We start from the raw sequence: 26,756 nt of genomic DNA, 5'->3' as shown, positions 1-26,756 counted from the left end.
AAAAAGTGCCACTTTGCTGCAGGACGTTTCAAATATATTCTCCCAGTCTCTGACTTGTCTTTTCATTTTCTTGACATTCTTTGCAGAGCAGAAAGTTTCAGTTTCATTAATTAAAGTATTTTATTGAGACAAGGTCTCACTTTGTCACGCAAGTTAGAGCACAGCCGCGCAACCACAGTTCACTGTAGCCTCGACCTCCCAGGCTCAAGCAATCCTCTCACCTCAGTGTTCCGAGTAGCTGGGACAACGGGCACGCACCACCACACCTGCCTAATCTTCTGACTGTTTTGTACAGATGGGGTGTCCTTCTCTTTTGATAACTTTGGTAGGGTTTGTCCATTTCCTGTGGTTGTGGAGCACGGGCATCAAGCTTTAACTACACCCCACAAATTCTAATGTCATGTTTTTATTCTCATTCAACTTGAAATATTCTCTGGTTTCCTTCGTGCTTTTGTCTTTTTCAAGACTTTTTTAAGAGGAGTTTTAGGTTCTTAGCAAAACTGAGAGGAAGATACAGAGATTTCCCCACTCTCTGCCCCAACAAATGCACAGCCTCCCCTATTATCAACAAACTACCTGACAGCCACAATTGTCAGCAAAACACACATGAGGGAAAAATATAAAATATAAGTAGCGTTGTATCTATTTAAGAAATTGATTTAGAAATTTAAAACTTTTCCAGAAGAAATCTAGTTCTAGATAGCTTCACAGATGAATTCTATCCGACGTAAGAAGGAACACCCAGAAAATGGCGCGGGATCTCTGCGGCTCATTTTAAAAGGCCAGTGTTCCAAAGCCAGACCAAGACATCACAAGAAAAGGAGATTCAGATCGATTTCCCCTGTGAGCATAAAAATACTTAAGATATTAATAAATTGAATCCAGCGCTATATTAAAAGGATAATGTGTCAAGACCAGAAAACTGTCAGAATGTTGATAGGTCCGTGGCTGGAGAGTACCTGACGTCAAGAGAAGGTTTCCTTGGAGCGGGAGGAAGACGGCATTTAAAATATGATGGGAGGAGCCAGGGCAGGAAAAGCCATTCAGGGCCCCGTCGGGCTCAGAGCGGGGGGGGCATCCGTGACTCACCCCTCGATTCTCTCTCTGCCCTGCATCCTGGACACCCTGCATGCCCTCGTCAGTGGGCTGTGGCTGGGCCCCCGTTGTCTTGATCTGAGGTGTGAGCCCTGTGGTGCAGCACCAGGCTGGTTGGGTTGTGTCAGGAACGCTCGGGGTGTAGAAACCTCCTTTCTCCACAAAGCCTGACTCGAGACTTTCTCTCCTAGAAGCAACCTTCCCCTAATCTGGCCGCCCGGGCTGAATGAAGGTGGTGTTCTCCCGGGGGCATCTGCGCCTGAGTGCCCTTGGTCCTGAGTGCCCGTCACAGGGCTGGAGGTGTGGCCGGCCCACTGGGATGGTGGTGGTGGGTGCCCGTCACAGGGCTGGATGTGTGGCCGGCCCACTGGGTTGGTGGTGGTGGGTGCCCGTCACAGGGCTGGAGGTGTGGCCGGCCCACTGGGTTGTTGGTGGTCCTGAGTGCCCATCACAGGGCTGGAGGTGTGGCCAGCCCACTGGGTTGTGTTTTCTGCCCTACGTCCCTTCCCATGAGGATGAGATGACCCATCTGTTGCATCCCGGCTGCTGATAAAACAAGACCCTCAGAGCCAAGAAACAACACTGAGGTGATTTACTTTCCCAAGTAATTGAAGCAGGGAGTCAGGGTGGGTTTCAAGACGGTCGCACTGACTGAGGACAGACGCCTGCTCTAGCAGGACCCCGTGAGCCGCAGCCCTGTGTGACGGCCCGAGGGGCCATGGCCATGGGTTGGGGGCGTCCTCAGTTACGTGCAGGCAGGAGCAGTGCAGTCAGGAACAATTGGTGTCTTAGACACGGGCGCTCGTGGTCTGAGGGGTGGACATGCACTGCTGGACCCTTCTCATCAGGAAGTGAGGTCAGCAGGTGGCCTCCAGCCCAGCCCTCAGGGCCACCCAGCGCTCCAAAGCATGTGGGGGCCATCGTGGGGCTGCCTCAGGCTTGTCTCCCCACCCTAGGCTGGTCTCCCCCCAAGGCTGGTCTCCCCACCCTAGGCTGGTCTCCCCCCCAGACTGGTCTCCTCCCCCAGGCTGGTCTCACCTACAAGGCTGGTCTCCTCCCCCAGGCTGGTCTCCCCACCGGGCTGGTCTCCTCCCCCAGGCTGGTCTCCTCCCCCGCAGGCTGGTCTCCCCCGCAGGCTGGTCTCCTCCCCCGCAGGCTGGTCTCCTCCCCCAGGCTGGTCTCCTCCCCCAGGCTGGTCTCCCCCACAGGCTGGTCTCCCCACCAGGCTGGTCTCCCCCGCAGACTGGTCTCCCCAACAAGCTGGTCTCCCCACCAGGCTGGTCTCCCCCACATGCTGGTCTCCTCCCACTGCCCTTGCCAGTCCCTCCCTCCTCAAGTGTGGGTGCCAAGGACGGACCCTGATGAACACCTGCACATCAGTTGCTGCCCCGGGTGCCAGGGTCCACAGGAAGCTGCACTGGGAACCCTGTGTCCTGGGCAGATCCTATGGGAAGTGCAGCCCACGTGTTACTCGGGTGAAGGCAGCGTCCCCACCCAGCTTGAGGACACCACACAGGGTGGACACCCTGGCTGGGCCGCTCAATGGGGAGTGGCTTGGACGCCCCCCTTGGAGTACAGTCCCCACCTCCCATACCTGCCTAATGTCCTTGGCATTCTTGGGCCCCGGTCATAGTGTGGGAGTGGCTGCCTGTGCACGCCACGGGCCTCCAGCTTCACTGCCTCAACGGGGCCATGAGCCATCGTGGGGGCAGGCAGGGGTGCTGGGCACCTCATCACTAGGGCAGTGACATCACAAGGCGTGGAAGGCAGCGGTGGCTACGGAACTCCGTGCCTGGGCTGTTTCTGTGGTGCCTGCGGACTCTGGGCTCCCACCTCCATGGGGCTGCAGGAGCCGTGAGGGACAAGGAGGGACGCACCCGCCATGGCTGAGGGCGGCGAGCTGATGAGCCGGCTCCTGAGCGAGAACGCGGACCTGAAGAAGCAGGTGCGCCTCCTGAAGGAGAATCAGATGCTGCGGCGGCTGCTCAGCCAGAGCTGCCAGGAGGGCAGCGGCCACGACTTGCTCCCACCCAGGGTGCATGCCTACCCTGAGGCCGGCTCCCCCGGGAGCGGAGGTGAGGCGCCGCCCAGCTCAGATGGCCTGGTAGATGAGGGGGTCGCGGGATGCCTGCTCCCCGGGAGTCGAGGGTGGCGGCCAGCTCCGTGATGCGGGAGGTCACGGGCACCTTTCACACCCTCAGGTCTGAGTAAAGCAAGACCAGGTGGTGGGTTCTGCTGCTGCCCTCAGGTGAGGCCCCTCCCCTCCCCTTCGGTCACTGGCGAAGTGGGAGTGGTCAACCGCTGGCAGGTGGACTGGTCAGCTGCAGTCATGGAAGTGTCCCCATAGGGGTAGAGCAGGTGGTGCGCAGGCTTGTGGGCCTCCAGGGCCCCAGGCAGCTCTTCCAGGCTGGTCCTGGCTGGCAGTTTGCTCTGCTGCGTGTGTCTCTTCTCCTCCTGGGTCAGGGGTGAGGGGGGTGTCGGACCAGCCACACGAGTCCCATGAGTGCTGTGTCCCATCCACTCATGTCCCCGGCCAGAGCCAGGCCAGCCCCGTGGTGGGAAGGTCCCACCCTGGGGAGGCCTCAGAGCCACCGGCCAGGGGAGCGGGTAGGGACAAGTGGGCGCCTGTCCCTGCGGGGCTGGGAGTGTGGAGCCATGATCCACTCACCACATAGCATTGACTCCGACCTTCTGTGGCTTTTTACTGAAAAAAGTATATATATAGGGTTTGGTCACTTTCTGCAAAGTAGTAGGCTTTATTCTAAAAGTTTTGGGAAAAACATTCCCCGTTCCTGCATGTGATTTGGGGTGGGGCTGACAGGTGTACCCTTGACTTTTCGTTGGGATGGTGGGCAGAGGACAGAGTCCCTGACCCAGCACTGCCTGGGATTCCCACGGCCAGCCTCGGCTTCCCACCCAGCCGGGCCCGGAAAGGACGTGGTCAGCCTGCCTGGTCCTGGACGATAGAGCAGGCAGCCTCGCCAGTGCCCGTGAACACTGCTGTCTGCGAGCACGAGCCATGCCCGGGAGGCCAGCTCTGCCTCTCACCAAGGGGCCGCTCCAGCACCTGTGCCAGGGGGCGGTGGGGGTGGTTGCTTCCTGAGTCCTTCTCAAACGCTGGCCACCACCCTCAGATGTGCACTCTGAGCAGGCGCAGTGTGCAGGAGGCACTCTCCGCAGCCAGGCCCCAGGCCCTGCTCGGAGCTCCATGGACAAGCCTGAGAGTGAGCGTGTCTGGAAGCAAAGAGGGGAATCCATGGTAGCGTCCCCACACCTTTGGTCTCTGGTGACAGGCAGGGGCTCCTCGCGGGGAGCTGGAAGGAGAGCACCTCGCCAGGATGTGCGGGGACAGTGTGGCTGGGGAACCTGGCGCCTGGGGGCCATGCTGTGCGAGGCCCCAGGTTCTGCGTCTCCATCAGCGGCCACTGAGCCCCACGCTCACCACGGGGCGTTTGCTGGGCAGACCTGCGCTTACGGTGCTGGGCCACGTGCGGGGTCCCGTTCACAGCACTGGTGAGGCCCGGACACTGTGGCTGCAAAAGGGCCCTTAATCTGTTTGGTGCGTGTGGACCGCCGCAGCCTGTGTGCCCCGGGCTGCATTGCTGTCCTCCTCCTCAAGAAGGAATCACCCTGGGCCGGACCTCAGGGCTGGACAGAGTGCTGGTGCCTCCCCTGGCAGGAGAGGGGCAGACCCTCGACCCTTGCCCAGGCTGTGCAGTCCCCAGAGGGACCCTTGTCAGGGGCTGAGTCAGGGCGGGGTCTCCATGACCACGGCTGCTGCCCCTGCCCTTGGGTCACCTTGGCAAACCCAGGTCTTGCTGGGCACAGGTCTTGGGAGGAGCCTCAACCTGAGGCCAGCAGGCCTTCCACAGAGGGCCTTGGAGCCCCCGCCACATTGTGTGGGGCAGGCTCAGTGTGGCCCGGGCTGGCAGTGGGGAGGGGCCTGGACAAGACCACCCTCTAAACTCTGCCACTTGAGTGGCAGCGTGTGGTGCACCCTTAATGCTCTGGGCCTCAGCATGTGCTTGGGAATGTACCTGGGGCTGTGGGACGCTGCATTCAGGACCAGCCCTCAGCAGAACTGGGGTTGGGAAGACCAGCACTGAGCTTCTGCAAAAAAGAAGTTTATAAACAAAGGAACCACCACCAGCAATGTTTGCATGTTGCCAAGACTTCCTTAGCATCTGTGTTCAAAACAGGATGAGTAAAAACCTGCTTTTCTTACGGGTTCAACAACACGTGCTCATGGTAAACTTAATAAACGCCATGGAGGCTGCAACGTTTAAGCCTCAGGCCACGCCTCCGGCCCCCTCCCCAAAGGCAGCCACAATCAATGTTCTCTTGGGTTTTCTCTGGAACTTTGGTGGAGATCTGTGTGTCTGTCTGTGTATCTTTTTGGTCCACCTACACGGGATTGTGCTGTTCTGCAACTTGACTTTTCCCCCTTAACGATCCATTTCACGGCATTCCCCACCAGTCCTTATCTGCAGCTCTCCCCGGCACACTTGAACACTGGGCTCCTTCTGTGGGGGCCCCAGGCAGGCAGCACTGTTCCCAGTTCTCTGTGACCGTGGACGCCGCTGCCGTGGGTGGCCTGTGCAGGCACCCTGTGGCTTTGTGTAGGGGATCCCACACGTGGGTCGTCGGGTCAAAGGCTGTGTGCATTTGAAATGTTGAAATAGACACTGTCAAACGCTCTCCGAAAGGTCCCTACACCCCACTGATGGAGGAGGAGGGCACTGCGCCGGCATCATTCCCACGTCACAGGAGGGCTCATCTGTCCCCGTCAGCTGGGGAGCAAGGTCTCCATGTCTTCTCACCCAGGTTTACAAGTGAGTGACGCGAAGGGCCAGTGGGAGCAGCAGTCCTCTGCCTCCCCTCCCAGCTGCCCCATCTCGTCTCCCTCGGGATCGTCCTGGTCCCTCCAGCACGGCCACGATGCCACTCGCCATGTCTCCACTGGAGAGGTGTCCCCTGGAGGACAGCCAGGCCCCCCCAGATTGCCCACTCGCTCCCTAGTTGTTGGTGGTGGATTGTCAGATGATTTCCAACAGTGGTGAGGATTCTCTGTGTGCAACTCCTGGTCACTCCTTCCGTCTGACGAGATAGAAGATTGTCCCTGTGTTGTTAGATGTACTTTAAAATGGCCCCGCAATATTGCCGATTCGGATGAACCACAATGTAACGAATTCTCCCTCAGTCTGAAATTAAAGTTTTTCTTCCCCTTGAGGTAAATAACACCACAAAAAAGGTTTTAAGAATTTTTATATTTAAGGTTATTTCCATTGGATTTCTTTTTTTGGTGTGTGTGTGATTTTTTTTACTTTTATGGAGATGGGATCTTCTATGTTGCTGGTCTTGAACTCCTGGGCTTAAGGGATCCTTCTGTCTCAACCTCCTAAAATGCTGAGATTACAGGTGTGAGCCACCATGCCTGGCCCGTTATGTTTTTTTCTTTTTCAGACAGGGTCTATGTTCCCCAGGCTGGAGTGCAGTGGCATGATCATGGCTCACTGCAGCCTCAACCTCTGGGGCTCAAGCAATCCTCCTACCTCAGCCTCCTGAGTAGCTGGGACTACAGTGCTTGCCACCATGAGCGGCTAATTAAATTTTTTTTTTTTTTTGGTAGAGACAGGGTCTCCCTATGTTGCCCAGGCCAGTCCCAAACTCCTGGGCTCAAGCGATTCTCCCACCTTGGCCTCCCAAACCATTGGGATTACAGGCTTGAGCCACTGTCCAGCTCGATTTATTTTTAAAAAATAGAATCATTGATTCAGAAGGCAGGAGTAAATGGTTTTTTGTTTGTTTGTTTTTGAGACACAGTCTGGCTCTGTTGCCCAGGCCGGAGTGCAGTGGTGTCATCTTGGTTCACTGCAACCTCTGCCTCCTGGGTTCAAGCGATTCTCCTGCCTTGCCCTCCCCAGTAGCTGGAATTAAAGGCACACACCACCATGCCCGGCTACTTTTTGTATTTTTAGTAGAGATGGGGTTTTGCCATGTTGGCCAGGCTGATCTTGAACTCCTGACCTCAGGTGATCCACCCACCTCGGCCTCCCAAAGTGCTGGGATTACAGGCATGAACCACCACACCTGGCCATGTATTTCTTTTTTAAAAAACTTTTAAGTTCAGGGGTACAAGTGCAGGTTTATTACATAGGTGAACTTGTGTCATGGGAGTTTGTTGTACAGATTATTTTGTCACTCAAGTATTAGCCTAGTACATTAGTTATTATTCCTGATCCTCTCCCTTCTCTCACCCTTCACCATCTGGTAGGCCTCAGTGTCTGTTGTTCCCCTCTATGTGTCCACATGTTCTCATTGTTTAGCTCCCACTTATAAGTAAGAGCATGTGGCATTTGGTTTTCTGTTCCTGCATTAGTTTGCTGAGGATAATAGCCTCCAGCTCCATCCATGTTCATGCAAAGGATATGATCTCATTCTGTTTTTTTTTTTTTTTTTTTTGAGATGGAGTTTCACTCTTGTTGCCCAGGCTGGAGTGCAATGGCACGATCTCGGCTCGCTGCAACCTCTGCTTCCCGATTTCAAGCAATTCTCCTGCCTCAGCCTCCCAAGTAGCTGGGATTACAGGCATGCACCACCATGCCCAGCTAATTTTGTATTTTTAGTAGAGATGGTTTTCACCATGTTGGTCAGGCTGGTCTCGAACTCCTGACCTCAGGTAATCCACCTGCCTTGGCCTCCCAAAGTACTGGGATTACAGGCATGAGCCACTGCTCCTGGCTGATCTCATTCTTTTTTATGGCTGCATAATATTCCATGGTGTCTATGTACCACATTTTCTTTATCCAATCTACCACTGATGGGCATTTAAGTTGATTCCATGTCTTTGCTATTGTGAATAGTCTGCAGTGAACATATGCGTGCATGTGTCTCTATAATAAAATGATTTATATTCCTTTGGGTACCATTAATGGAACCCAACCAGTAATGGAATTGCTGGGTTGAATGGTATTTCTGTTTTTAGGTCTTCGAGGAATCGCCACACTGTCTTCCACAATGGCTGAACTAATTTATACTCCCACTAACAGTGTATAGGCGTTCTTTTTCTCTGCAACGTTGCCAGCATCTGTTGTTTTTTGACTTTTTAATTATAGCCATTCTGACTGGTGTGAGATGGTGTCTCATTGTGGTTTTTATTTACATTTCTTTAATAAGCAGTGATGTTGAGCCTTTTTTCATATGCTCGTTGGCTGTATGTATGTCTTTAGAAAAGTGTTCATGTCCTTTGCCCACTTTTTAATGGGGTTGTTTGTTTTTTTCTTGTAGATTTCTTTAAGTTCCTTATAGATGCTGAATATTAGACCTTTGTCAGATGCATTAGTTTGTAAAAATGTTCTCCCATTCTGTAGGTTTGCTGTTTACTCTGTTGATAGTTTATTTTGCCGTGCAGAAGCTCTTTAATTAGATGCCATTAGTCAATTTTTGCTTTTGTTGCAATTGCTTTTAGCATCTTTGTCGTGAAATCTTTGCCCATCCCTGTGTTCTGAATGGTATTGCCTAGGTTGTCTTCCAGGGTTTTTATAGTTTTGAGTTTTACATCTAAGTCTATAATCCATATTGAGTTGATTTTTGTATATGGTGTAAGGAAAGGGTCCAATTTCAGTCTTCTGCATATGGCTAGCCAGTTATCCCAGCACCATTTATTGAATAGGGAGTCCTTTCCTCATTGCTTGTTTTTGTCAGATTTGTTGAAGATCAGATGGTTATAGGTGTGCAAACTTATTTCTGGGTTCTCTGTTCTGTTCTATTGATCTATGTACCATGCTGTTTTGGTTATTGTAGCTCTGTAGTATAGTTTGAAGTTGGGTAGTGTGATGCCTCCAGCTTTGTTATTTTTGCTTAGGATTGCCTTGGCTATTCGGGCTCTTTTTTCATTCCATATGAATTTTTAAACAGTTTTTTTCCTAGTTCTGTGATTAATCTCAATGGTATTTTAATAAGAACAGCATTGACTCTATAAAATTACTTTGGTCAGTATGACCATTTTTATGATATTGATTCTTCCTATGCATGAACATGGAATGTTTTTCCATTTGTGTAATCTCTGATTTCTTTGAGCAGTGTTTTGTAGTTCTCCTTGTAGACATCCTCCACCTCCCTAGTTAGCTGTATTCCTAGGCATTTTATTCTTTTTGTGGCAGTTGTGCATGGGAGTTCATTCCATTTGATTTGTCTCTTGGCTTGATTGTTGTTGGTATATAGGAATGTTAGTGTTTTTTGCACATTGATTTTGTATCCTGAGACTTTGCTGAAGTTGTTTATCAGCTTAAGAATCTAGGTTGAGACTATGGGATTTTCTAGATATAAGATCATGTCATCTGCAAACAGGGATAGTTTGATTTCCTCTCTTTCTATTTGGATGGGCTTTATTTCTTTCTTTTGCCTGATTGCTCTGATCAAGACTTCCAATACTATGTTGAATAGGAGTGGTGAGAGAGGGCATTCTTTTCTTGTGCCAAGTTTTGAAGGGTTGAGTTTTGATGTTGGTTGTGAGTTTGTCATACATAGCTCTTACTATTTTGAGGTATGTTCCTTCAATACCTAGTTTATTGAGCATTTTTAACATGAAGGGGTGTTGAATTTTGTTGAAAGCTTTTTTTGCATCTATTAAAATAATCATATGGTTTTTGTCTTTAGTTCTGTTTATGTAATGAATCGCATTTATTGATTTATGTTGAACCTACCTTGCATCCCAGGGATAAAACCTATTTGATTGTGGTGGATAAGCTTTTTGATGTGCTGCTGGATTTGGTTTGCCAGAATTTTGTTGAGGATTTTTGCGTCAATGTTCATCAAAGATATTGGCCTGAAGTTATCTTTTTTTGTTGCATCTCTGCCGGGTTTTGTTATCAGGATGATGCTGGCCTCATAGAATGAGTTAGGGAGGAGATTCTCCTCCTCAATTTTTGGAATAGTTTCACCAGGAATGGTACCAGCTCTTCTTTGTACATCTGGTACAATTCAGCTGTGAATCCATCTGGTCCTGGCTTTTTTTGGTTGGTAGGCTATTTATTACTGACTCAATTTTAGAGCTTGTTATTGGTCTGTTCAGGGATTCCATTTATTCCTAGTTCAGTCTTGGGAGGGTGTATGTGTCCAGGAACTTATCCATTTTTTCTAGATTTTCTAGTTTATGTGTATAGAGGTTTTCATAATATTTTCTGATGGTTGGTTGTATTTTTGCGGGGTCAGTAGTAATATATCCCTTATTTCTGATTGTGTTTATTTGAATCTTCTCTCTTCTTTATTAGTCTAGCTAGTGGTATATCTATTTTATTAATTTTTTCAAAAAACCAGCTCCTGGATTCACTGATGTTTTGAATGGTATTTTGTGTCTCAATCTCCTTCAGTTCAGCTTTGATTTTGGTTATTTCTTGTTTTCTGCTAGCTTTGGGATTTGTTTGCTCTTAATTCTCTAGTTCTTTTAGCTGTGATTTTAGGTTGTTTGATTGAGATCTTTCCAACTTTTTGATGTGGACATTTAATGCTATAAATTTCCCTCTTGTGTAATGCTATAAATTGCCCTAGCTGTGTTCCGGAGATTCTGGTATGTTGTATTTTTGTTCTCCTCAGCTTCAAGGAATTTCTTGATTTCTGCCTTAATTTCACTGTTTACCCAAAAGTCATTCAGGGGCGGGTTATTCAATCTCCATGTAATTGTGTGGTTCTGAGTGAATTTTTTAGGCTTGATTTCTAACTGGGTCCGTTGTCATCTGAGAGATTGTTTGTTATAATTCCAGTTGTTTTGCATTTGCTGAGGAGTATTTTACTTCCAATTATGTGATTGAATTTAGAGTGTGTGCCATGTGGCAATGAGAAGAATGTATATTCTATTGTTTTGGGGTGGAGAGTTCTGTAGATATCTATCAGGTACATTTGATCCGGTGCTGAGTTCATGTCCTGAATATCTTTGTTAATTTTCTGTCTCAATTATCTGTAATACTGTCAGTATGGTGTTGAAGTCTCTCACTATTATTATGTGGGAGTCTAAGCCTCTTTGAAGGTCTCTAAGAACTTGCTTTATAAATCTTGGTGCTCTTATGTTGGGTGCATATATATTTAGTGTAGTTAGGTCTGCTTGTTAAATTGAGCCCTTCACCATTGTGTAATGCTCTTCTTTGTCTTTTTTGATCTTCATTGGTTTAAAATCTGTTTTGTCAGAAACTATGATTGCAACCCTGCAATTGTAGTTTTCCATTTGCTTGGTAGATTTTTCTCCATGCCTTTATTTTGAGCCTATTTGTGTTATTGCATGTGAGATGGGTCTCTTGAAGACAGCATACCAATGGGTCTTGGTTCTTTATCTAGCTTGCCATTCTGTGGGGGTTTTTTTGTTTGTTTTGTTTTTTTGTTTTGAGACAGAGTCTTGCTCTGTCTCCCAGGCTGGAGTGCAGTAGCACAATCTCGGCTCACTGCAACCTCTGCCTCCTGGGTTCAGGTGATTCTCCTGCCTCAGCCTCCCAAGTAGCTGGAATTATAGGCACCCAACATCATGCCTGGCTAATTTTTGTATTTTTTAGTAGAGATGAGTTTTCATCATGTTGGCCAGGCTGGTCTTGAACTCCTGGCCTCAAGTGATTCACCTGCTTCAGCCTCTCAAAATGCTGGGATTACAGACATGAGCCACCATGCTTGGTCTGTTTGATGACCTTGAGGTTTTGATTGTGGTATAAGGTGGGTTCAGCCAACTGGCTTCATTTATGGAATATTTAAGGGGCCAGTGCCCAGCTCCCAACTCCTGGACTGCATGCTCTAGCTCTGGGGGACTTGTTTTGGGCCCTGACTTTGTTCTCTAGCTCCTTGAGGTTTGGAATCCACTGCACTGGGGGGCTGAGGTACTGCAGCTACAGCAGAGTGGCTGGCAGATGCAGAGTGCCTGCCTTCCTGTGGGGGTTCACCACAGTGGTGGAGGCAAAGCAGCTGGGGTGGGGATGGGGGGCTCCTGTTGGAGACTGTGTGCAGTTACTCTGGAGGTACTATAGGCATGGGTGGGGTGCTGGTTGGCACAGGTCTAGGTGCCTTTTCTGTGCCCTGCAAGCAGGAGTGATCGCTCAGGGTGGGGGAGGATCCACTGTTCTCTGCTCAGTGTTAGGTCAAGGGCAGGGTTCTGGCGGGTATGGGGCTTGCTGGCTCTGTGTCTGCCAAGGCTTCATCTGCAATGGAAGTCTGTAGGGAAAGGGGAGGCCCACCGGACTCTTGCATGCTGGTGGGGGAAGGAAATCAAAACCCACCTGTGCAGACATCAGCAGAGTGATGTGGGGAGTTGCCTGGGCCCAGGGGAAGCTGCAATATGAGGAGGGAGCAGGCAGGCTGGTGTGTGGCCGTCGGGGCTGTCTCACTGGAGCTCTCCACTGGCCGGGCACAGTCTGCCGGCACAGAAGCTATGGTGAAGTCCCCCAGGGCACCCATGACTGCCCTGCAAGCAGGCATGGCCAGGCTGGGGCCCCAGGAGAGGCCAGCAGACGAAGGGGTGCTCAGGTTGGACCGGTCCCATCTGATGGGTAAGACCACCCTGCAGAGAACAGGTCTGACAGTTCCCATAGGCCCAAAGTCTCCTGCGGGAGCAAATCAAGCCTGGGGGACGGCCATCCCTGGCTTGTGTTCCTGCACCAGACCCTCTGGGTTCTGCTTCAGCTGGCTGCTGCCCCCACCACTTCTCTAAGCAGCTCTCCCTGCCAACCAGAGTGTCCATGGTGGGCGAGGGGTCTCCCCCAGCTGGGGTTCCAGAGGCCCATGGCAACAGTGGGTTGCTCCTTGCCCGTTTAACTCCCCCATTTCCCCAGAGCTGTTGTGGGTCCAAAAATGAGCACCAGTGCTCAGTAGTCCCAGGCAGGTTCCCAGCTTTCTCCCCTTCAGCCCAGCTTCTGTGTGCTCCCTCCATCTGCCCTCAGCACCTTCCCTCTGAAGATGTGTTAGAAGCTCACCAGTCATCTCAGGCCCTCCCTGGGAGCTGTATCATCTGGCTGCATCTGGCCAGCCATCCCGCCCTTCCAATCCACATGAACTTCTTATTTCTGTCTTTGTCCTTATTACTCAGAACTCGGGCCTTGGCCTTGACTTTCATGGGGCCTCCTCCAGGGAAGGTGAGAGAGGATTTCGGCCGCATCCTGGCCTCCTGACCAGCTGTGGGAAGGACCAACGGTCCCATCTGCCCAGAGGAGGGAGGTTTGCACAGTCTGGATGCTGTGGAAGAGTCCTTCCCGTTCTTATTTTTGGAAAACAGAAAATTTGAGAAATGGCTTGTCTTGGTTGGTGTTTGTGAGCCTATCTCTGTACCAGTGGAGGTAACTCAGCTTCTTGCCAGGGACCGTATCTGGTATCTTGCTACGCTGCACAGCCACTGGGTCCCGCACACCCTGCCTCTTGCTCTCCACCCCACTGCCTCGTGCTCTGCACACACCCCTGCCTCGTGCTCTCCACCCCCATCTTGTGCTCTGCACACCTCCCCGCTTTGTGCTCTGCACAACCCCCGCCTCACGCTCTGTGCATCCCCCACCTCGTGCTTTGCACACCCCCACCTCATGTTCTTTGCATCCCCCACCTCACACTCTGTGCATCCCCCGCCTCACGCTCTGTGCATCCCCCGCCTCATGCTCTGCACTCCTGCCTCATGCTCTGTGCACACTCCTGCCTCATGCTGTGTGTTCTTGATCATGTTTGGATGAGACTTTGTGCAATTATTTTTGGCCTGGCCATGCTTTTTTTTTTTTTTCTGGGGGTTATCTTTGTAGGAATTTGACATCAGAGTTGTGACAAATTGTGAAACCTAATTGAGCATCTTTTAACCTGTTCTACGGTTCCAGCCTCATTTGTATGATGTCGGGATTATGACTTGTTTGGGAACTTGGCACACTCACCCACAGACCATCCAGGCCTGCAGCCCTCTGGGGAATAATCATTTCACAACTTTTAGATTTTCCTTCTTTGTGTATTGGTTCATTTAGGTTTTCTACTTCTTATTGAGTCACTTGAAAGTAATTTTCCAGGCTATCTCCTTTTATTGAAATTTTAATTAATACATAATTGTACATGATATTCTTTTATAATTTGAAAAGTGTCTGGGGTGGGGGTCTGTGAGGCCTGAGGACTCCAGGCCTCCCACGTGGCAGGAGGCCGGGCACACACTGATGACTTTGCTTCTTTCTAACTTTTTTCCTTGGAAAACATTTCAGAGGGAAGATTAGTTGGTTCCTTTGTAGGCACATTTTTTTTTTGTTTTTTGAGATGGATTCTTGCTCTATCGCCCAGGCTGGATTGCAGTGGCACGATCTTGGCTCACTGCAAGCTCCAGTAGGCACATTTTAAGGTATAATTTTTTGATATGGCTCCAAACACTTTCTCTAATATGTATTTGCTTTATTGCTAGGAGAATACACATGACATGGAGGTAGAATAGAATTACATAAGCCATAAAGGCATAGATAAGCTAAATTTGACCAGGGATTGGGGAAATGCCACATGACCTCATCAGCCTGGTTGGGGAATATTCAGTCCTCATGAGGGTGTGGGGCCAGGAGGTGTTGGTGGGCATGGGCCCTCCCCCTTGGTGTAGAAAGCAAAGAAAGTGCACACACCCGAGCCCAGCGTTGGACCACAGAGGATACTCACAGAGCAGGAGGCTCCTCCCCAGCCACAGAGGATACTCACAGAGCAGGAGGCTCCTCCCCATCCGCAGAGGATACTCACAGAGCAGGAGGCTCCTCCCCATCCACAGAGGATGCTCACAGAGCAGGAGGCTCCTCCTCATCCGCAGAGGATGCTCACAGAGCAGGAGGCTCCTCCCCATCCACAGAGGATGCTCACAGAGCAGGAGGCTCGTTCCCATCCACAGAGGATGCTCACAGAGCAGGAGGCTCCTCCCCATCCGCAGAGGATGCTCACAGAGCAGGAGGCTCCTCCCCATCCGCAGAGGATACTCACAGAGCAGGAGGCTCCTTCCCATCCACAGAGGATGCTCGCAGAGCAGGAGGCTCGTTCCCATCCACAGAGGATGCTCACAGAGCAGGAGGCTCCTCCTCAGCCACAGAGGATGCTCACAGAGCAGGAGGCTCCTCCCCATCCGCAGAGGATACTCACAGAACAGGAGGCTCCTTCCCATCCACAGAGGGTGCTCACAGAGCAGGGGGCTCCTCCTCAGCCACAGAGGATGCTCACAGAGCAGGAGGCTCCTCCCCATCCACAGAGGATGCTCACAGAGCAGGAGGCTCCTCCTCAGCCACAGAGGATGCTCACAGAGCAGGAGGCTCGTTCCCATCCACAGAGGGTGCTCACAGAGCAGGGGGCTTGTTCCCATCCACAGAGGATGCTCACAGAGCAGGGGGCTCCTCCCCATCCACAGAGGATGCTCACAGAGCAGGGAGGCTCCTCCCCATCCACAGAGGATGCTCACAGAGCAGGAGGCTCCTTCCCATCCACAGAGGGTGCTCACAGAGCAGGGGGCTCCTCCTCAGCCACAGAGGATACTCACAGAGCAGGAGGCTCCTCCCCATCCACAGAGGGTGCTCACAGAGCAGGGGGCTCCTCCCCATCCACAGAGGATGCTCACAGAGCAGGGGGCTCCTCCCCATCCACAGAGGATGCTCACAGAGCAGGAGGCTCCTCCCCATCCGCAGAGGATGCTCACAGAGCAGGAGGCTCCTTCCCATCCACAGAGGATGCTCACAGAGCAGGGGGCTCCTCCTCAGCCACAGAGGATGCTCACAGAGCAGGAGGCTCCTTCCCATCCACAGAGGATGCTCACAGAGCAGGAGGCTCCTCCCCATCCACAGAGGATGCTCACAGAGCAGGAGGCTCCTCCTCAGCCACAGAGGATGCTCACAGAGCAGGAGGCTCCTCCTCAGCCACAGAGGATGCTCACAGAGCAGGGGGCTCCTCCCCATCCACAGAGGATGCTCACAGAGCAGGAGGCTCCTCCTCAGCCACAGAGGATGCTCACAGAGCAGGAGGCTCCTCCCCATCCGCAGAGGATACTCACAGAGCAGGAGGATCCTTCCCATCCACAGAGGGTGCTCACAGAGCAGGGGGCTCCTCCTCAGCCACAGAGGATGCTCACAGAGCAGGGGGCTCCTCCCCATCCACAGAGGATGCTCACAGAGCAGGAGGCCCCTCCCCATACACAGAGGATGCTCACAGAGCAGGAGGCTCCTCCTCAGCCACAGAGGATACTCACAGAGCAGGGGGCTCCTCCCCATCCACAGAGGATGCTCACAGAGCAGGGGGCTCCTCCTCAGCCACAGAGGATGCTCACAGAGCAGGGGGCTCCTCCCCATCCACAGAGGATGCTCACAGAGCAGGAGGCTCCTCCTCAGCCACAGAGGATGCTCACAGAGCAGGAGGCTCCTCCCCATCCGCAGAGGATACTCACAGAGCAGGAGGATCCTTCCCATCCACAGAGGGTGCTCACAGAGCAGGGGGCTCCTCCTCAGCCACAGAGGATGCTCACACAGCAGGAGGCTCGTTCCCATCCACAGAGGATGCTCACAGAGCAGGAGGCTCCTCCCGGGAGGCCGATTACAGCTGTGTGTTTGCACGGAAACATGGAAACAGGCCCTGTCCATCAATAGGGCAAGGGTTAAAAATTCAGTGTGTGTGTCTGTATGTGTGCTCATGTGTACAGAGGTGCCAGGAAACAGTTAAATGAACCAGGTCGCTACCAGATGGCTCAGGGTGGATAAATCTCAAAGAGATAATGCAGCAGCAAAAAGTTCAGTTGCAGAATAAAATGTGTAGGGTGGTACAATTTATGTACAACTTAAGCATATAAAAGTCATTCTCCAGTGTGTGTGGGCACACAGGCAGGCAGGAGGCACACGGAGGCCTGCCCGCTTGCTGTGCCCATAGACGCAGTGCTCCCACGGGCAGGATGGGCACCTGTGGCCACTTCACCACATCCAGCTCCTCCTTTTACACCTGAGGCCTGAGGGGAAGGAGGATGCTCTGAAGACAGGGAAACCCCGGCAGGTGTTGAAGCTTGGGGTGGGGTGCATAGGGTTTGTTAACATGTTCTTTGTACGTCTCAGGAATGTTTTAGGAGCATCAGCCTGATTTCTCACCCCTTTCCTCCCCGCCTCAGTTCCAGATTTCGGAAGGTTCACGAGTGTTGCCGACATGCCCTCCCAACTGCAGACATCCTCCCTGGAGGACCTGCTGTGCTCACATGCCCCCCTGTCCAGCGAGGACGACACCTCCCCGGGCTGTGCAGCCCCCTCCCAGGCACCCTTCAAGGCCTTCCTCAGTCCCCCAGAGCCGCATATCCACCGAGGCACCGACAGGAAGCTGTCCCCGCTCCTGAGCCCCTTGCAAGACTCACTGGTGGACAAGACCCTGCTGGAGCCCAGGGAGATGGTCCGGCCTAAGAAGGTGTGTTTCTCGGAGAGCAGCCTGCCCACCGGGGACAGGACCAGGAGGAGCTACTACCTCAACGGTATGGCCGGGTGCGGGGGCACCTGGGGGGGCCCCCAGTGCAGGCTGGCAGCTGTGGGGAGGGCATGACTGGGTGGTCAGGCAGGGCCGTTTCTCCATCCAGTCACACAGAGTGGAGGGAGGAGAGCCAGGCTGGCAGGCTGGGGGTCCAGGGCTGTGTCTGTCCTAGTCTTTTGTCCATCTTTAAAGATAAAATGGGTTGCTTATCTTCTCCTTGGGAAGTTGTGAGAGTTCTTCATGTGTCTGGATATGAGTCCTTTTCTGGGTGTATGTTTTCCAGATATGGTCTCCCACTCCATGGTTTTTCATTTTCATAATAATGTTTTTTGATGAGCAAAACTGTTTAATTTGATGATGTCCAATTTATTGATTTTTCTTTTGTGTTTTATGCTTTTTATGTTCAGTTTAAGAAATCTTTGCCAAGCCCAAGGTCACACAGATTCTCTCCTGTGTGTTGTTCTAGAAGTTTTATAGTTTGGGTTTTACATGTAAGTCTCTGATCAATTCCAAGTTAATTTTCATATATGGTGTGAGGTTTGCATGTAGATATCCACCTGAGGCTCAGGCCAGCCTCCCACCTCAGCCTCCCAGGTATCTGGGACTACAGGTGTATGCCACCAGGCCTGGCTAATTTTTTGGTTTTTGTGTTTTTGTTATTGTAGATATGGGATTTTGCTACGACACCCAGACTGGTCTTGAACTCCCGGGCTGAAGCAATTCGCCTGCCTCGGCCTCCCAAAGTGCTGGGATTATAGGCATGAGCCACCATGCCTGGCCTGTCAATTTTATTTATCTTTTCAAATAACCGATTTTTTGTTACATTGATCTTTTGTATTTTTTCTTCATTTAAATTTCATTTATTTCTGCTCTGATCTTAATTATTTTTCTTCAAATTTTGGATTTGGTTTGCTCTTGCATTTCTAGCTCTGTAAGATGAATCATTAGCTTGTTTATTTCAAGTTTTTCTACTTTTTTGATGTAGGCACTTATAACTATAAACTCTTAGCACTTACAGCTATAGCTCTTAGTATGGCTTTTGCTGAATCTAGTACATACTAGGTTTTGGTGTGTTGTGTTTCCATTATCATTTGTTTCAAGACATTTTTAAAATTTCCTTCTTAATTTCTTCATTGATGCACTGGCTATCCAGGAGCGTACTGTTTAATTTCTATGTGTTGGTATAATCTCCAAAATTCCTTTTGTTATTGATTTCATTTTATTCCATTATGGTCGGAGAAGATACTTGATATAATTTCAATTTTTTGATTTTTAAAGACTTGTTTTGCAGCCTGGCATATGGCCTATCCTTGAGACTGATCCATGTGCTAATGAGAAGCAGGTGTATTCTGCACCTGTTGGATGAAATGTTCTGTAAATATCTATTATGTTCATTTGGTCTATAGTATAGATTAAGTCTGATATTTCTTTGATTTTCTGTCTTAAAGATCTGTCCAAGAGTGAAAATGGGTATTGAAGTCTCCAGTTACTATTGTATTGGGGTCTGTCTCTCTATTTAGCTCTAGTAATATTTGCTTTACATATCTGGGTGCTCCAGTGTTGGGTGCATATATATTTATAACTGTTATATCCTCTTGCTAAATTGACCCCTTTATCATTATATAATGACCTTCTTTGTCTCTTGTTATAGTTTTTGTCTTGAAATCCACTTTGATATAACTATGGCTGCTACTGCTCTTTTTTGGTTCTCATTTGCATGGAATATTCTTTTCTATCCCTTTATTTTCAGTCTATGTGAGTCTTTATAGGCGACGTATGTTTCTTGTAGGCAGCAGATGGTTGGGTCTTGTTTTTTTTTTATCCATTCAGCCACTCCGTCTTTTGACTGGAGAGTTTAGTCTATTTACATTCAAAGTTTCTTGGTTGTTTTTGACCAAACTCACACACCATCATTCATCAATTTGACTGTGCTGTAATTTTTTTTTTTTTGAGACAGGGTCTCACTTTGATGCCCAGGCTGGGGTGCAGTGGTGCAATCTCGGCTCACTGCAACCTCCGCCCCCTGGGTTCAAGTGATTCTCATGCCTCAGCCACCCGAGTAGCTGGGATTATAGGTGCGTGCCACCACGCCCAGCTAATCTTTGTATTTTTAGTAGAGATGGGGTTTTGCCACATTGACCAGGCTGGTCTCGAACTCCTGACCTCAAGTGATCCGCCCACCTCAGCCTCCCAAAGTACTGGGATTACAGGCATGAGCTACCGCACCTGCCTATTTACATTCAAAGTTATTATTGATAAGGATTTACTCCTGCCATTTTGTTATTTGTTTTCTCATTGTTTTGTGGTCTTCCCTCCTCTTTATCTAGAAGAGTTTGTGTTGAATTGGTGTTATTTATTCCTTAAGTGGTAGAATTCAGCGCTGAAACTACCCGAGCCTTGAATGGTCTCTGTAGGAACATTTTCCCCCTACAAATTCCATTTTATTGATAATGTCAACTGAAATTAAGGCTGTTGAGACAAATAATTCGATAAAGGTTTATTGGAAGCCAAATGTGAGGATCAACCCAGAGGAACACACCAACAAAGTTGAGAGTGTTCTGGAATCTAAGTCAGAAGGTTTCTATAGGAGAGGCTAGGAGGAGGGAAAGGACTCCTCATACTCATGTCTAAGTCAGAAGGCTTCTACAGGAGAGGCTAGGAGGAGGGAAAGGACTCCTCATACTTCTACAGGAGAGGCTAGGAGGAGGGAAAGGACTCCTCATACTCATGTTGTCCTTTTCTTTGGAGGGTACAATACAGAGGTTACAAGCATTGGCTACAGATGACAACATACAGGTCAACACATCTCTGTGAAAGACAGTCAGTAAACCTTTATGATTCAGGAATAAATCAGCATCTTTTCAGTCCATTAATCAGCACATCAGCAATCTGAGGAAATCATGATAAGATTCTCTACTCAGGGACCGTTAATCATAAGACCTTCCCAAGCAGGCCAGTTTGGAAGTCTGTTTACTTTTAAACTGTCAAATGTGACCTGTAAGGTTATCAGATATAAGGCTATTCAGAGTATCTATTTCTTCTTGAGTGAACTTTGGTAGTTTGTGTCTTTTAAGGAATTGGTCAATTTCATCTAGGTTGTCAAATTTATTGGCATAAAGTCATTCCTAATACTTCCTTATTATCCTTTTTATGTCTGTAGAATCTGTGGTAGTGGCATCTCTAATTTCTGCTAGTGGTAATTTTTGTCTTCTTTCTTTTTTCCCCTAAGTCTGGCTAGAGGTTTATCAATGTATGGCCTTTTTCCTTTGAAGAATAGGTTTTTGGCTGGATCTTACAGAGCCCAGGTTGGACTAGAAATCATTTCTAGAACCTATACTAGAATCATTTCTCGTCTATAGGATGTTTCTTCTACCTCATTTTTGCCTTGGTGGGGGGATGGGAGAAAGAGCTTGATTCTTTTTTTTTTTTTTTTTTTCTTGAGATGGAGTCTCACCCTGTCGCCCAGGCTGGAGTGCAGTGGTGCAATCTCAGCTCACTGCAACATCCACCTCCCGGGTTCAAGCCATTCTCATGCCTCAGCCTCCTCAGTAGCTGGGATTACAGGCACCCGCCACCATGCCTGGCTAATTTTTGTATTTTTAGTAGAGATGGGGTTTCACCATGTTTGCCAAGCTGGTCTCGAACTCCTGACCTTGTGATCCACCCACCTTGGCTTCCCAAAGTGCTGGGATTACAGGCGTGAGCCACCACACCTGGCCAAGAGTTTGATTCTTGATGAGAGAAATACATTGATACAGAAGGAGGAGATTACACCCGCTCCTCCATGCCCCTCATTGGCCCTAACACACTTCTGTGCAGTGTGTTGACATACCTCTTCTGCAGTCTTGAAAAGTGATTGGGAAAGAAATACACTGAAAACTACAAACATCATTGAAAGGAATGAAAGAAGACATAAATGACTAGGCATGGCGGCTCACACCTGTAATCCCAACATTTTGGAAGGCTGAGATGGGCAGATCTCTTGAGCCCAGGAGTTCAAGACCAGCCTCAGCAACAGGGCGAAACCCCATCTCTACCAACCCCCCACCACCCAAGTTAGCTGGGTGTGGTGGTGCATGCCTGTAGTTCCAGCTATTCAGGAGGCTGAGGTGGGAGGATCACTTGAGCCCAGAAGGTAGAGGTTGCAGTGAGCTGAGATCGTGCCACTGCACTCCAGCTTGGGTGACAGAGCGAGACCTTTTCTTCAAAAAAACAAACAAACAATAAATAAATCAACAGAAAAACATCTTGTGTTCACAGATTAGAAGACTTTATATTGTTCAAAAATCAATAATTTTGATATGGATTACATTGGATCTACAGATTCATGCAATCCCAATCAGAATCCTAGTGGCTTCTTTACAGAAATTGACAAGCAGAAACTGAAATTCATACAGAAGTGTAAGGAACCAGAATAAGTAAAACAATCTTGAAAAAGGAGAACATTGAGGGACTCATACTTCCCAGTTTCAAAATTGACTATAAAACTTACGGTTAACAAGACTGTGGTACTGCCATAACGATGGACATGCAGATCAATGCAATGGAATGGGAAGGTCAGAAATAAACCTGTACATAGATGGTTTTCAACAAGAGTGCCAAGACAATTCAGGAGGGACGGAATACTATTTATTCTGGAATAGTGGTGCTGGAACAAAGAGGTATCCACATGCCAAGGAATGAAGCTGGGCCTTACTGCACACCACATACACAAATTAACTCAAAATGGATCAAAGACCTAAGAGGTCTCAAAGAGCTGAGGCCAGAAAACTTGTAGAAAAGACATAGGGGTAAATCTTCATGACCTTGGATTTGGCAGTGGATTCTTAGAGATCACATCAAAAGCATGAGCAAAAGAGAGAAACAGACAAATTGGACTTCATCAAAAGTAAAACAAAACAAAAAAACAAACTTTTGTGCTTCAAGGGACAGTATCAAAAAAATGAAAAGCCAACCCGGAGAATGGGAGAAAACATTTGTGAATTGTGCGTTTGAAATGGGACTAGTATGCAGAATATTTAAGAACTCTGACAATTCAACAGTAAGAAGACAAACAGTCCAGTGAAAAATCACTACAGGACCTGAATAGATATTTCTCCAAAGAATATACAGTATATAAATGGGCAATAAGCACGTGAAGAGATGCTCGAATCACTAGTCGTTAGTGAAATGCAAATGAGATACTGTTTCCCGTCCTCCAGGAAAAAGATGGACAAGGTCATGTGCTGTTACGGACTCGGATACCATCAGAGGCTGTCCTGGGGAGGGGGGTTCGGAAGCAGGTTTTGTGGGAGCATTGCAGTCTCCTAAGTAATTTCCAGGAAGTAATTAAAATAGAATGTCCTGGGCCAGGCGCGGTGGCTCACACCTGTAATCCCAGCACTTTGGGAGGCTGAGGTGGGTGGATCACCTGAGGTCAGCAGTTCGAGACCAGCCTGGCCAACAGGGTGAAACCCCAGCTCTACAAAAAATACAAAAACTTAGCTGGGTGTGGTGGCACACGGCTGTAGTCCCACTACTCTGGAGGCTGAGGCAGGAGAATCGCTTGAGCCGGGGAGGCGGAGGTTGCGGTGAGTGGAGATGGCGCCAGTGCACTCCAGCCTGGATGACACAGTGAGACTCTGTCTAAAAAAAAAAAAAAAAAAAAAAAGTCCTGCCAATCCAGCGGTCCTCTTCTCAGAGGTAGGAAAGAATGAAGCAGTTTTATTGAATAAACATTAAAGCAGCCTTTGATGCCCAGAGGTTGCCAAGACAGAAGAACTCTCCCCCTTCCTCCCAGCCAAGCCGACTGGCCCTGTTCCACGGGCGTCCTCACTGGAGGGGACCCGTCCCAACTCACACCTCCAGGGCCGGGTTCCTCTGTCCTCTCAGGGGCCGACGCTGGGGCAGACTCCCCCGTGACAGGGGACCAGTCCCTACCCCCGAGATTAAAAGGTTTACCTCATCGCAAAGGGATAGAAGGGAGCCGAGGACAGGGCGAAGGGAAGGCTGTCTTGCCCTTTGGCACTTTAAGAAGCTCCTTTTCTTTCAGATTCTATTTGCCAGACAGTGGGGGGTGGCGGCAGGTGGGAGGAGGGGGGTGGAGGAGCCGCCCCCCACGTGGCCGAGGGCACCCTCGAGGGCAGTGGTTCCTCGCGCTCCCCTGACCTTGTCCCCGGCCTTCCCTCCCCCAGAGATCCAGAGCTTCGCGGGCGCCGAGAAGGACGCGCGCGTGGTGGGCGAGATCGCCTTCCAGCTGGACCGCCGCATCCTGGCCTACGTGTTCCCGGGCGTGACGCGGCTCTACGGCTTCACGGTGGCCAACATCCCCGAGAAGATCAAGCAGGTGCGCCCCGTGGGGAGGGCGCGGCCAGGAGCGTGCGGGGCGCTCGGTTCGTCCCTGTGAGGCCCCCAGATCTTGGCTCCTGGCCGGGCACTGTCCGCAGGAGGGGACCCCGGGGACCCAGGCGGGCGGGGCAGGGGTCGGCCCTGGGCCTGGAAGTCCCCGTCCGAGGGCCCCGAGCCCCCCACCCCCATCCATGCGCTGCGCCCGCAGACCTCCATCAAGTCTCTGGACGGCTCAGTGGACGAGAAGAAGCTGCGCGAGCTGACGCAGCGCTACCTGGCCCTGAGCGCGCGCCTAGAGAAGCTGGGCTACAGCCGCGACGTGCACCCGGCGTTCAGCGAGTTCCTCATCAACACCTACGGAATCCTGAAGCAGCGGCCCGACCTGCGCGCCAATCCCCTGCACAGCAGCCCGGCCGCGCTGCGCAAGCTGGTCATCGACGTGGTGCCCCCCAAGTTCCTGGGCGACTCGCTGCTGCTGCTCAACTGCCTGTGCGAGCTCTCCAAGGAGGACAGCAAGCCGCTCTTCGCCTGGTGAGCCGCCCCGCGCCCGCCGCCTTGCCTGCAGTAAACGCGTTTGTTCCAACCCGGGGCCGCGGTGCCTCCTGCGCGTCCCTCCGGAGGGGAAAGGGCCGCTTCCCCCGCGCGCGAGGCCAGAGAAGGCCCCTCTCCCACCGGTGCTGGGCCCCGACCGCAGCCCGCCGCTGCCCGCACCTGCGGAGTGCTTGTCACCCCTCATTAAAATCATCCGTTTGCTTGTCTGCCTTTACCTCTGGCTCTTTGAGGGCGTGGAGGGCGCCTCGGCCGCTGCTCCGCCTGCACGAAGCGCCGCTCGGTGCTCAAGGAGGGAAGCCAGGAAGGAGCCGCAGCCGGTAGGGGCCCCCTCTCCCCCCTTCCCCCTCCGCCCTCCCCACCTACCCCTCCCCCGGGCCTCCGCGCCCACCCGCTTTCCCGCCCGGGACGGCGAGTCCTGTCCCAGTTTGGGTTTCCCCGAATGCCGAGCTGGGGCAAGGACTTGGTTCTGGCGGATGGTTGCGCACCCCTGCCGGCAAAATGGAAACGCAGCCCCTTGTTCAAAAGCGAAGAATTCGAAAGGGCAACAGCCGCGTTACAGTGAACCCGGACCTTAGGGCTGAGCAGTGGCAACGCAGGCGGGAGAGCGCCGGGGAGCCCCGAGACCGTGGGGGTGCCGGGGGTGGGCGAGCGCCAGGCAGCCCTGAGACCATGGGTGTGCCGGGGGTGGGCGAGCGCCGGGGAGCCCCGGAGATCATGGGGGTGCCGGGGGTGGGCGAGCGCCGGGGAGCCCCGGAGACCATGTCAGGTGCACCTTGCACCATCCCGGAGCGGGGAGCTGGGGAGCTGACCCATCAATTCCCCTCCCCCTGGGTCATCTCCCTGCCGGAGGCCGGAACAGCGAGAAGACGGGCCCTCAGTGAATTGGCGGGACCTTGGGGCTGAGGAGATACCCAGTTCCAAAGTGCCCTGGAACGAGGGGCATTTACCGTGTCTCAGGGGAGTCTTGGCTCATGCTGCACAAGCCAGCATGCTCAGCCTGGTCCTCACACTGTCTCAGCAATAGTGGCGAGGATGGCAGGGCTGTCACACATTAACAGTTCAGAGCTCGATGGAGACTGCTGGGGACCCCACTCTGGCTGGTAGCTACAACATTCAGCTCCCAGGTGCAGATGGGCTGGATCCTGGGGTGCGGGCCCAACCTCATGCCCGGCAGACGAGGGGCCCGCTGGCCTGGGAAGCTCTGGCTGGGTGCTGATTTCTGGCCTTACCTTTGAGGGTGGCCTGTGGCCACACCGGCAGTGGGCTGGCTCTGTGGCTGGGTGCTGATTTCTGGCCTTACCTTGGAGGGTCGCCTGTGGCCACGCCGGCACTGGGCTGGCTCTGTGGCTGGGCCAGGAGCTTTGGGCCCCAGGCCTAGGGCTGCAGCCACACAGTCTCGGCCAGGTGGTCCATGCCCCCTTCCCCTCGGTGCCAGTGAGTGGATACTTCCAGCAAGCCTGGGATGGGAAGGGCTGTGATGAAACGCACCAGGATTTATTTCAGTTGGGTGTGGTGGGATACAGACACAGGACCCCTGACTTTAAAGGAGAGTGTGTCACAAAGTACTGCAGACCCAGCTGCTTAAACCACAGGAGGGCATGTACCGTGCCACACAGGGCCGCCCGGGGCGGGGCACCGTGGCAACAGGGCGCAGAAGGCGAGAGGGGAGAGCATGGCCAGAGGCTTTGTGGAGGTTTCCCTGGGAAGAGAGGCCAGGGAGGGTAGGCACGAAGGAGCAAGTTTAGGATTGGACAGGTTAATTTCCCTGGGCTCCGGGCTGTGGGGTGGTGTCTAGTTGACCACCGTCCTGCCCCAGGGTGATTGAGGGCAGAGGAACATGGGTTTGGTGAGTGAGTCAGATAAGGGGTGGTTGGGTTTACAGGCTCCAGGTGGGTTGGCTTGTGCATTAAAGGGGAGCTCTGTTTGCAGGCGCCTTTTGCTGTCTCTAGGAATTAGCCAGCCCTGGGAGGGCAGTCTCCACCTAGCCAGTAAGGCCCCTGAGAGGTCAAAGCATCGTAAACCAGAAAACAAAAACCACATGAGTTATACAGGAACAGTCTGGTGGGCAGGTGGCATTCAGCCCCTGTGCTCTGGGTCTCTAGAAGAATGGGGTTCTCAGCCTCTGGCCATGGATCCCCCAAACAGCCTTGGTGTCTTCCAGGCTCTTGGGCTTGGCTTGGAGTGGCCCCTGGGGGCTTTGGCTGGGGCGGTGCCCATGGCTCACCCTCTGTCCATATAGTGGGGCCCAAGTTGTCCACTGTGCTGGGCCAGCCTGGGGGGGCCCTGTGGTCAGAAGCTAGACCCCCACCCTGGCAGTGCCACCCCCTAGGCCCCTAAGCTGC

General features: G+C 51.5%; 1 protein-coding gene and 1 long non-coding RNA gene across 2 annotated transcripts; one reads left to right on the top strand and one right to left on the bottom strand.

Annotated features, from left to right (window-relative positions):
• Window positions 1–1,717: 1,717 nt before the first annotated feature.
• On the bottom strand, window positions 1,718–2,815 carry LOC129529275 (uncharacterized). Its single transcript, XR_008674747.2, has 3 exons — window positions 2,690–2,815; window positions 2,453–2,539; window positions 1,718–1,904 (listed from the first exon to the last, which is right to left on the bottom strand). It is a non-coding gene; the product is annotated as an uncharacterized lncRNA (long non-coding RNA).
• Window positions 2,033–24,618, top strand: SPATC1L (spermatogenesis and centriole associated 1 like). The gene is made up of 4 exons (XM_031005080.3): window positions 2,033–3,170; window positions 17,189–17,539; window positions 23,709–23,860; window positions 24,071–24,618. Exons 1-4 carry the CDS (start codon window positions 2,978–2,980, stop codon window positions 24,395–24,397), a joined length of 1,023 nt encoding a protein of 340 aa, XP_030860940.2. The 5' UTR covers window positions 2,033–2,977; the 3' UTR covers window positions 24,398–24,618.
• Window positions 24,619–26,756: the final 2,138 nt, after the last annotated feature.

This window comes from Gorilla gorilla, chromosome 22 (genome assembly GCF_029281585.2).
Source record: "Gorilla gorilla gorilla isolate KB3781 chromosome 22, NHGRI_mGorGor1-v2.1_pri, whole genome shotgun sequence".
Lineage (NCBI taxonomy): Eukaryota > Metazoa > Chordata > Mammalia > Primates > Hominidae > Gorilla > Gorilla gorilla.
This window is presented reverse-complemented; position numbering and strand designations above follow the sequence as displayed.